This window comes from Canis aureus, chromosome 24 (assembly GCF_053574225.1).
Source record: "Canis aureus isolate CA01 chromosome 24, VMU_Caureus_v.1.0, whole genome shotgun sequence".
Lineage (NCBI taxonomy): Eukaryota > Metazoa > Chordata > Mammalia > Carnivora > Canidae > Canis > Canis aureus.
In genome coordinates this window covers 43,778,543-43,790,003 of record NC_135634.1, presented here as the reverse complement: position 1 = coordinate 43,790,003, position 11,461 = coordinate 43,778,543, and the positions used below count along the sequence as shown (strand labels likewise).

The window sequence follows — 11,461 nt, the reverse complement described above, 5'->3', positions numbered from 1 at the left end:
AGCTCTGCAGAGCAAGGAGTGATGACATTGAACACAGGCTGCTGCATCCTCAGAGACCATTTTGGGGGGGATCCCCGGGTGGCACAGTGGTTTGGCACCTGCCTTTGGCCCAGAGCGTGATCCTGGAGTCCCGGGATCAAGTCCCGCATTGGGCTCCCTGCATGGAGCCTGCTTCTCCCTCTGCCTGTGTCTCTGCCTCTCTCTCTCTGTCTCTCTGTCTCTCTCTCTGTCTCTCATGAATAAATAAAATCTTTAAAAAAATTGTTTTAAAAAAAGAGACCATTTTGGGGTCCTGCAATGCTCCCAGCGGCATCACCCCTTTGACTTGTCCTACCTGGCCCCCACTGGGCCCCTCTGTGGTCAGCCTGGAGCTTGCACTTGGTTCCACTAGCAGTTCACTTGAGCCCTAACTGCCTTGCTATGTTAGCCTCCTCTGGGAAGCTCCCCATATAGACTGCAGCTCCTTCGAAGTCCAGCCCCTGTCCCCAGGATCCAAGGGTGGCTTGGCAGAGCTCAAATGTGAGGTGATCTTTGCCTGACCCTCAGGCTGACCCAGATGTGGCTGCACCCCAGGTAAGTACAGAGGCCTGCTCAGGAAGTAGGGAGCAGAGGCCAGGTAGGGCTGCTGGTGGTGAAGGGTTCCCCTCTCCCCCCACCTTGCTCCTGGTTATAGCCTGTCCACTTCCCGCCGATGCGGACATACACTTGGTTGCTTTGTATCCCCCTCCTCGCTCAGCTTAGGCTCCCTGCTTTTTCCTGAGCTGGGGATGGAGGGGGGGCAGCCCTTCCCCCGCTTCTATACAGGATAGGGAGAACCATTTTGTTAAAAGCTAGGTTGGAGGTAGGGCAGGGGGAGATCAAGTCATCTAGATTATCTAAGACAATAGCTTGACTTGTGAGGCTCTATTTTCCTCTATAGAAGTTGAATGGCACCTAGATATTTTTCTTAATTTAACTTCTGAAACAAATCCTAAAATTCCCCCCAGGCAGATGGAGCACAGACTAAGGCGAAAGTTCAAGTTCTCATTAATAGTTTTTAAAAGAATCATATACTTTGCTACTCATCCATCCGTCAGGTGCAAATACAAAATTCTTGCTCAGAAGAAAAAGAAAGGTTTAGTTTGGCTCTCTGAGGAAAAGAGCTGAGATCTCCTCTTTGTTTCTGTCTTCCTGTTTTCTGAATCTTGAATGAGTCAAACAATGATGGAATATATTGGGGCAGCCTTTTCTTCTCCTCCCGAGTGCCACCATTCTCCTTCCTTTCCAGCCTCCTTTGTAACCCACACAGCTGTCCTACATGTTACAGAAGAATGTATCTTCCTGTGGTCATCTGCTGTGGAGAAAGCATCCCCCCGCCCCACCCCGGACCAACGCCAGGATCTCAGGACACAGCCTGAACACACTCCCTTGCAGTTGTCAAGGGGAAGCAAATAGGTGAGTGGAGGCATTCCCCTGCGTTCTGCCATCTGGACGTTTGCTTGGGGAGATGATAAAGGAGAAATAAGTTGCATTTCTTCATACCTGCAAGTGTTGTCTGAGCATTTATGGAGAGAAGTCTCACAGAGGAACTGGGTCCCTTGCTCTGTAGGATTCTCTGTAGGATGCAAGACTCTCACTCGGAACAGAGAACCATAGTGATGGTGACACAGCAGCTTCATCCACCCAAGTCTCAGTAGTCTGCCCTCACCCCCACCCCTACTCATCTGCATTGGAACCCCCACAGTCCCCTTTGGCCTACATCCTATCTCTGGAGCCTGAAGCTAAAAATCTGGGACTTGGCTCCTGAGCAGCCAGTTCAGATCCTGCCTCTGGTCCTCACTGGTTGTGTGACTTCTGTTCGTCTCTCTGAGCCTCAATTTCCTTATCTATAAATCAGGGATTATACTAGGACTCAGCCATAGGGTTCTGTGAGGATTCAGTGAGATCGTGTCTGGAAGGGGTTAAGCACAGAACCTGGCATGCCAGGACTCAGGGACTCTGGTTATGCTGATCTTTACTTGCTGGAGTCCATAACCAATTCTGGCTAAAGAGCTCTGAGCTGCAGCAGAAAGAGGAGAGGACATTAGGATCTGGTTGGGGAGATAAGATTAACCCGTGGTGAGAAAAGAGGACAAATGAGAGCTAACTTGTGATACTGGCCATGGATAAATTAGGGATGAGATAAGAAGAAAAGAGAGGCCTGGGGTGTAACTAAGGAGGTCTTAGAGCTGCTGTATACAGCTGGTGTCCAGTGGGACTGGAAAGATCCTCTTTGGGTAAATAGAGGCCATTCTTATGACACCCAGTTTAGGGCCAACTGAGGCTGAGCCAGACCCTAGCAGACCCAAGTGGTGGGCTTGGAAGATTTGGTACCACCCCAAGACGGTTTGCACTTGGACTCATTAAGCACCTACTGTGTGATCGGGATATATTTGTAGAATAGTCCCAGTTTCACAAAACATTATTCCGGGAAGTATAAATACAAGACTTGCAGGCTTGCTGTTAAATATATACCTAAAGGTTTCCTGGGTAGATGTTTGGCAGAGCTGAAAAGCTCCCTTGTTCTTCTGTGATGAGAACCCAATTTAGAAGTTTTTGAGGACAAATCCAAGCTTGGGTTGGTATGATTTTACTCTATAATCACTGACCCTCCCTTATTTTTCTAGCCACGAAGAATTTCTTTACTTAGAAAAAATATTAGTTACAAGTTGTTTTTAAAAAAGATGTATTTATCTCTGAGAGAGAAAGAGAGAGAGTGTGCTGGGGGGAGGGGGAGGGGGGAAGGAGAGAGAATCTTTTTTTTTTTTTTTTTTTTGAGAGAGAATCTTAAGCAGACTCCACGAGAAGTATGGAGCCTAATGCAGGGCTCCATCGCATGACCCTGAGATCAGGACCCTGAGATCACTATCTGACCTGGAGCTAAGAGTCAGATGCTTAACTGCCTGAGCCACCCAGGCACCCCGAGTTGGTTGCTTGTTTGATTTGTTTATTTATTTATTTATTAAAAGATTTTATTTATTTATGAGAGACACACAGAGAGAGGCAGAGACACAGGCAGAGGGAGAAGCAGGCTCCATGCAGGGAGCCCGATGTGGGACTTGATCCATTGGACCCTGGGATCTCCACCTGAGCCAAAGGCCGACGCTCAACCACTGAGCCACCTGGGTGTCCCACCAAGTTGTTTTAATTCAAATACCCATTACACTAGGTTTTGCGGTTATGCAGGAGAATGGATAATTCTTTGGAGATGCCACTAAAGCAATTAGGGCCACTCTGTCTCCTTGTCTACAGCTCACTATCAAATATTTCCAATACAGGTAGGTAGATGGAGACTTGGGCAGTAGATTAACAATTGTTGCATCTACACGGAGGCTTCATGGGTGGCTGTACATTCTTTCCATTTTTCTCTGTGTTTCGAAATTGTCAAATAAAAAGGTGGGGAAAATCCACTGGACTCTGGGGGAAAGATGAGGTAAGGGGAACAGCTGTCTTCTCCTGGCTGATAGCTTTGGGCTCTAGCCTAGGGCACTTCCCTTTTCATGCTTGAAGTCGGAGGGTTTCCCCTTTACTTTAGGGTTCCTTAAAACTTGGGCGTACTGGCTGTTCATTACAGGCTTCCAGTCTCTACTGTCTCTATGCTTTTTTTTTTTTTTTGTCTCTATGCTTTTCACTGGCTTCCTCCTCAGCCTGCTGGTCCTTCTGAGGCACTACTGGGCCCTGCCCCGGCTGCCACGGCAACAGAGGAGCAGCCCCTGGAGGAGAATGAGAGCCGATGGGAGCCTCTTAATTTTTTAAGATTTCGAGATGTGGGTTCTTTGGGGGACCTGTTGCATAAAGCCCGAGAATCCCTGCAAAGCACCTGTCAGCCCTAAGTCTTGGGCAGACACCTGGGAGTCCAGGGGTGGGGGTGTCGGAGGGGAGGGAGAAGGACTAGATCCCTCTCCTTAGGTTTTGTTGGGGGGGGGGGTATCTGAGGAGACAGGTCTTGTGGAAGAAATATGGTCCCATTGAACTTGTTGAGAGATTTACGCCTTCCTGATGGAGTTTCAAGGCTGATTTCAACTTTAAGCTCTTTAGACCTTACTTGCTAACTTTAGATCTAACCTCTCTGAGGCACCCGATGCCACTTTGTAATAAAGTGGTCATTCATTCATTCATTCATTCCAACCATACTTAACCTAGTGCTTATTTTGGGCGCAGTACCACACCAGCGCTGGGAACACAGGGCCCACTGTGCTTTGGGTCTGTAGGTGCCCCAGGCGCTGGGGGGAGGAGAGCTCTCTTGGGGAGGTGGTGGTCAGGGCAGCTTTCTCTGGAGGGGTGGGATGGAGGCAGGTAAAAGAGGGGTTGAAATGAGATAGAAGGAGGGGCTCTCTTGCAGGCTCTTGCAGGGTGGGTGTGGGGGACCGTGAGTGAAGGCACCATCTGATCAATGTGCATTCTCTGGCTGGATGGAGATTAGTGGGCCTCGGTCAGGCTGGGGAAAAACCTAAAATTAGCCCGGCCAGCTGGGCCTGGGCTGTGCAGGACCCCCCCTCCCCACCCTCCTGGCCTCCTCGAATTTCAGAAAGCCTGAGTGTGGGTAGGAACAGCGTGCTTTGTCCGGGTCACCGCAGGCAGAACAGGTCACCTGGGGCTAGGCTGGGCAAGGGCGTGTAGCTCCCAGGAGGGATGTGGGCTCCTCAGTCCTGCAGGGCCAGGCAAGAGGGAAGGGGGAGCCCCCACCCGCCCCCTCTCTCCTTCTTGAGAACTGCTTCTTCTTTGGCTTCCTCATTCCCCTTGCAGATCTGCAGGCTCCGGCAGCGTGGCCAGTGGCAGATCAGAAGGGTGCCTGGGCCAGCAGAGTGACAGCGACCCGACGAACCCAACCCGGGCAGAGGCCTGGATGGTCACCTTCCTGGAGCCTCGGGGGAGGAGTGACCAGTGAACCCTACCTTCACCCACCGAACCCTGTGCCAGCCTCCTTCCTGACCTTGCCTCAAGTTCTCCCATGAGTCACCACGGGCAAAGAGCAGGTGCTGTCATCAAGGCTTAGATGTTGTTTGAAAAGCTAATCTTGCCTTAGAAGGCGCTGGGGCTGGTCGCAGAGGTAAGGAGCCATGTGGCACTGGGGAAGTTGTGGGTGGGGAGGCGGGAGGACATGGCCCAGCCTGGTGGTGGCAGTTGTGGGGGCTGGGGACCTGCTGGCTGTCGTGGGGGCTGGGGACCTACCAGCCTCTTCAGTGTCCTGCACCCACATCAGATGACCCCAGCAGGTTTTTCTGGTGGGCTGAACTGTGTCCCCCCCTCCCCACTTAATTTCATGTGGAAGTTCTAACTCCCAGGGCCTTGGAATGTGACTGTTTTTGGAGACAGGATCTTTAAAGAGGTAATTATGTTAAAATGAGGATGGGCCCTCCTGCCTTATGACTGGAGTCCTCATGAGAAGAGGAGACTGGGACACAGACACCCACAGATGGAAGATCATGTGGGGACACAGGGAGAAGATGGCTAGCTATGAGCCAAGGAGAGAGGCCTCCGAAGCAACCGACTCTGCCAACTTGATCTTGGACTTGGAGCCTCCAGAACTGTGGGAAAATAAATTTGGGTTATTCAAGCTGCCCAGTCTGTGATGCTTATCATGGTGGCTCTGGCCCACTAACACAGCCTCTCCCTGGAATGCCCTGTCCAGTGTCCTGTCTTCTCATCTCTCTCCACTCTGGTGGGCCACCAACTTCCCTCCTGGGCCACCAACTCTGGCTTTCACAGTCTCTGAGACGGTTACAAATGTAAGCCCTGGTGCTCATGACATTTCCTGAGTTGCTGGAACTTTCTAGATAATGAAGCACAACCGAGCATGGGCAGGAGGGCCCTGGAGGGCTTCTATAAGGAAGTGTGGTGAGGGTGAGCCCCTGATGCCCTGTCATAAGTGGCTCAGCCTGAGCTAACAGCAACAAGAGCCGCCCTTCCCAGAGCCAGGAGAGCCTTGCTGTATTCCCTGCAGCCTCCTGGGCAGCCCACAGGCCCAGCACCATCATCTACTGAAATAAGAATTTGGGGTTCCTCTCTCTACATAACCACTTTCACCCCCCTTTCCAGCACAACCCCTTGCTTGTGTGTCCCAGCCTTGGGAATTGGCAGGCCTAGAATGGCCCGTCTACTAAAGACCTCAGCAAGTGCAGGCTGGTCACCGGCCCCCTGACAATAAAACTAGCATATACATCCCCCACACCCCCCCTCCTCAGCTTCGCATTCCTTCTCTGGCAGAGTGGAGGGGGACAATCTTCCAGAAGCAGAGCTGAGGGGCAGTCTCCATCCCCCGCCCATTAGGACGATGCTCACAGCATCAGGGAGACCCCGTGGCAAGTGTGTGTGAGAGATAAGAGAGCGCTGCTCTGTAGGATGGGGGCTGTGGACGCTGGCTCACGGGGCGGAGTGGGGGGGGCGTGTGTAGACGAGAGGGCAAAGAAAAATCTTCCTAGCCCTGGCCTGTCCATGCCACGCAGGCGCTCCAGACCTGCAGCCCCAGTCTCTGACCTCTCCTGGAGCCGTGGCTGCTGGTGGGGGTGGTCCTGGGCTGGGCTCTTGGCTCCAGCTCTGGCCTCACCAGGGCTCTGATGCATCACCCACCTTGGCTCTACTGAGCCCTACGGAGAGCAGCGTGCCAGACACCTACCCTAATGCCTACTTTCCCCTTCTTCCTACCAGCAGGGCCCTGACTGGGTGGGGGTGGGGGTGGGGGTGGCTGTGTATCCAGGTAAAATACTTGCCAGGATCTTTTCTAGTCAGTGGTGGCCACGTTGACCTAGTTCTGCCCAATGTAATGAGAGGGGAAGTCAGCGGGGAGATACTTAAAAAAGGAAATGACTCATCTGGCATGCTCGTCCGCCCTTTACCTCTAACTGCTGACTTCACCGATCCCCTTTCTACCTTCCTAGAAGACAGATTAGATGCCTGGAGGCACAGCAGCCATCTTTCAACCATGAGGATAAGAGCCAGGTGCTAAGTGTCCTGGAAGAGGCGGGGAGATGGTGTCTGGCTGACCCCCCCAAAGATGTAGCACCAACTCTGGACTCCCAACTCAAACTTATTTTTTCTGTACAAGATAAAAAAAAAAAAAACAAACCTTCTTTGTGTAAGCCCACGTGACTCTAGTTTTCAGTGCCCTGCAGCCAAACATGGTCCTAACTGACACACAGCTCTTCCTACACAAAATCTGGTGGGTCCTTCTGAAATCTCAGCACCTACCCCAGCCCTGGAGCCGCCTCACCCATGGATGGCTGGGCCTCCACCCTGGCCCCACCATGCAGCGGGGATGGTCCAGAGGAGGGCAGGGCGTGAGGTCACAGGTTCAGAGAAGGTGACTTGCCCTTACAGCTTGTAAGGAGCAGAGTCCAGCATCAGAGTCAGATCTTTTGTCCCAAGGGCACCTTTTCTTCTCTGATACTAGAGCCGGAGCTAGAGCAGCGATGAGGGGGTTCACAGCCCAATACATCTGATATGACTTCCTAGGAATAATAATAATAATAATAGTAATAATAATAATAATAATAATAATAATAATAAAATAATAGGGACTCCTGGGTGGCTCAGTGGTTGAACATCTGCCATTGGCTCAGGGTGTGATCCCGGGGTCCTGGGATCGAGTCCCTCATCCCGTTCCCTGCATGGAGCCTGCTTCTCCCTCTGCATGTGTCTCTGCCTCTCTCTGTGTGTATGTCTCATGAATAAATAAAATCTTTAAAAAAAAAATAATAGATCCAATTCATTGAAGGTTTTGTCAAATGTTGCCTAAGTGAGGCCTACCCTGATCACCAATAAATCTGTGTGGCTTAAGCCACCCCGTCTGTGGCCCCTCGCTCTGGGAACCCTAGCACATGAACAGGGCAACCATGCCTGGCACAGTCTGGAGGGTTCTCTACCCATTGTCTCCTCTGATCTTAACCACAACCTGAAGAGACAGTGCCGGCTTCACAGATGTGAAAACTAAGGCCGGGAAGTGCTGACTTGGGGGCTCGAGGAAGGCTACACCTTTGGGTGCTGGGCCTCATGGGCTGGGGAGCCCCAGTCACTGATCCATCAGGGCCCCCTCCTTATCTGGGGTTCCTTGGGCACTCAGGCCCACCCTCTACCTGCCCCACTCCTGCACCCACCCCTAAACAGGCCGGGGTGGGACCCTCGTGCCCAGGGGTTTTCTGCAGGGTCCTGCCATCTGAGGAGCTGCCCAGCACTCGAGGGTGCAACTCCAACGCTGAGGCCAACGGGGGGAAGAGAAGTCAGCTTCGGGGAAGCAGCCTTCGCTGTGGTCTCCAGCGCAGCTGCTGCTGGCGTGCAGGCCGCGGGCCTGTCCAGAGAGGCGGGCTCTCCAACGGCCCGCGGGATCCACGGCCGGGCTAACGTGCAGTGAGGCCCCAGCAGGTGCCGCGCCTTGTCTCAAGTGCACCATCTAGAGCTCCCCATTCAATCCCCTGACCAGCCCTGCAAAGTGGTCGCCCATATTATCACCATCCTACAGATAAGGAAACTGAGGCTTACAGAGCTCAAGTGACTTGACCCCTCGGCCAGTAGGCGGCTGGGCTGGCATCCCGCCTGACACCATTAGCTGCCATCAGCTGTATACCCCGCTGTTGCGCTGGCTTGGGCTGTAGTCGGTGGGGAATGTTCCCCAAACCCCTGCACCGGGCAGAGAATTAGGAGGGAAGCCTGTGGGGGAGAGGATGGAAAGTCAGCCAGCTAGTGTGACAAAGATCTGGGCTCTGGAGCATGTGGCCTCTCTTGCTCGCCCTCCCCATCCCCAACAACCTCTCCCTGGGAGCCGAGACCATCCCCTCTGTCTGATCCCCCCTGATTCAAGGCCACCCTGTGCTCATCTCAGCCGGCTTCACAGGGAAGGCCGAGGTGTCCCCTGCCACCAGCTCTCAGTCCATGGGGCCAGGATTGTCCAGACCCTTCCCAGAGGAACAAGGATGGCCTGGAGACGGTCGGAAGTGAGTACCAGGGGGTGAAGCTCCTGCGCTCTGTGACATTGTGGGGTGATACCCTCTGTGCTTGAAAGAGCCTTCTGAGGGCAGCACGGGTGGCTCAGCGGTTTAGTGCCGCCTTCAGCGCAGGGTGTGATCCTGGGGACCCGGGATTGAGTCCCATGTCAGGCTCCCTGTATGGAGCCTGCTTCTCCCTCTGCCTGTGTCTCTGCCTCTCTCTCTGTATCTCTCATAAATAAATAAATAAAATTAAAAAAAAAAAAAGAAAAAAAAAAAGAAAGAGCCTTCTGAGGCCTTGACCCTGGGCTCTGTAAGCATGGCTTCAGGCTTCACAGCCTGGGACACTGAGGGTCAGAATGTTGGTGAAGGTGAATCGGGGCAGTCCCTTCTCTGACTCCTTCGAGAAGGCAGCTCCGGGGATCCCTGGGTGGCTCAGTGAATTAGTGCCTGCCTTCCGCCCAGGCTGTGATCCTGGGGACCCGGGATCGAATCCCACATTGGGCTCCCTGCGTGGGGCCTGCTTCTCCCTCTGCCTGTGTCTCTGCCTCTCTCTCTGTGTCTTTCATGAATAAATAAATAAAATCTTAAAAAAAAAAAAAAAAAGGAGGGCAGCTCCCCGGGACCGCGCTGCCTCTCCCAGGGGCGGGTGCAGAAGAGTCGGGAGGGGGAGGTGTGGAGGTGTGCCCCCCCACATCTGACGTGCTTCTGTGTGTTAGGGGGACATAGGGATGGAGTGCATGTGCCCAGGAGTGTGACCCTCTCTGTTGGTGGGCCTGCCCCTGCCAGCAGACCCAGGGGCCCACGGGAGGTGGGAGGTGGCATGGGGCGAGGGGGTGTGTGTGGCCTGGATGGCCTTGGTGGGAAGCCAGGGGGCATACGGGGCTGCACTGGGCCACGCCCGCTTGCCTGAGTGTGAGGAAGTGGCCCAGGCCCAGCTCTGGGTGCCCGCGGGCCTTGGCAGGGCAAAGGCCTAGGGCTGCGTCCGGGGCCTCTCAAGGGGCGCCTACAGGGAGGGGCTGGGCTGGGTGCCGGCTGCTGCAGGAGAGCCTCGAGGGAGGGGGTGATCCCGTGTGTCCCAGCGGGGGGGGTTCTCGTGGCAGGGCTCTCACCTCCCAGCCACACTTATCCTACCGTACAGGCTGGCTTCTGGGCTCTTCGTTAGAAAAAAATAGTCTAACTGCCATCCTTCTGACCCCCTTCCCCCATAACCTGCAGCCCCTCTAAAGGCCTATCTTCACTATCAGACGCCCAGCACCCTGCGTCTCATTTCCCGAATGACTCTGCAGTTCTCGAAATTAGGAGCTGCTGTGTTCTGACAAGGGGCTTTCTGTCTCCCCTGGAAAGTAGGCAACACGTGTGTTGTGGCTCCCCAGGACGCCCCACGGCTGCTGAGGCAGAAAGCGGGGAGGGGGGTGGGGGGGATGAGGGGATGAGAGGACCCAGGGCCTGAACTAGGGCTGGCTCAGCAGGAGGCAGCAGCAGGTGCTCTGCACAGACAGCTGGGGGGGTGGGGGTAGGGGCTCGCAGGGGCACTGGGAGGGGGCTGGGAGGTGGCTGGGAGTGCTGGGAGCACTGGGAGGGGGCTGGGAGGGGGTGCTGGGAGTGCTGGGAGGGGGCTGGGAGGGAAGCACTTCTGGTTGGGGGTGGGGAACAGGAGCAGGTGGAGAGGGGGATATCCAGGGCTGGCAGCAGAGGCCTGGCCATGCAGAGGGGTTCTCAGTGCGAGCTGGAGGGGGTGGCTATGGGGGGGGGCTGCGGTCGCCAGAGCTGAGGCAGAGGACCCCAGGGGCATTCCTGAGGCTCCCTAAGAACTGCTTGGGGCGGGCATTGTTTGCTCCTCAGCCAGACTGCTGCATCGCTGGAGGCCTAGGAGGGGGCAGGTGAGGTATTCAGGGCAGGATGGTGTCGGACACAGGAGGACAAAGAACTTTCTCCTGGAAGAGCCTGAAGAGTGCACAGTCGCTGCCGGGGTCCTGAGGTTGTGATGGCATCTACACCCAGAGGGGGGGCTGGTGGCCGGGGGGAGGGATGCCCAGCATGTGCCATCCGGTCACTGCAGGGCTGTGGCAGAGGCCTGTGGTTTGGACAGAACAGCCGCTAAGGGGTCAGCTGCCACAGCTCCCTTCTGGGGACCCCTACTCGGCCGAAGGGCTAGTTTCTTCCCTTCGTGAAACAGAGCCTTCCAGATGCCCATGGAGAGTCTGATGTGTGCAGGGCACCGTGGGAGAGAAAGGGGAACAAGGCAGAGCCGTTTTTCCAACCCCCAGAAGAACCAAAAAGGCCCAGGCACCCAAAGGAATCTTTTTTTTTTAAGACTCAGAATGTGGGCTCCAGGGTGGGGCCACCTGGGTGTGCGGCACCGAGCAGGTGATGGTGAACTGGGCCCCGAGGACGGGACGGGCTGCAGACAGGGAGGCCGGGTGGCCAGGATGGGGGGGGGGGGTGCATGGGATGGCCTGAGGAGTCACAGTGAAAATGACAACAGCTCATAGTACTTAGGGATCAGCGATTGTGGCTGCAAT

At 54.6% G+C, this 11,461-nt stretch overlaps 1 protein-coding gene and 1 long non-coding RNA gene across 3 annotated transcripts in view; both read left to right on the top strand.

Annotated features, from left to right (window-relative positions):
- Positions 1-4,651: 4,651 nt before the first annotated feature.
- LOC144296538 (uncharacterized) lies at positions 4,652-5,579 on the top strand. The gene is made up of 2 exons (XR_013363636.1): positions 4,652-5,068; positions 5,335-5,579. It is a non-coding gene; the product is annotated as an uncharacterized LOC144296538 (long non-coding RNA).
- A 3,141-nt stretch (positions 5,580-8,720) lies between these two features.
- Positions 8,721-11,461, top strand: part of LOC144296173 (nuclear body protein SP140-like protein) — a 42,269-nt gene continuing 39,528 nt past the window's right edge. Inside the window, exon 1 of one of the 2 annotated variants that reach the window (XM_077869178.1) lies at positions 8,721-8,945. In XM_077869178.1, the coding sequence (XP_077725304.1) occupies positions 8,884-8,945 (62 nt within the window). In that variant the 5' untranslated portion in view covers positions 8,721-8,883. The remainder of the gene's footprint in view (positions 8,946-11,461) is intronic. The other variant, XM_077869175.1, reaches the window with a different exon arrangement.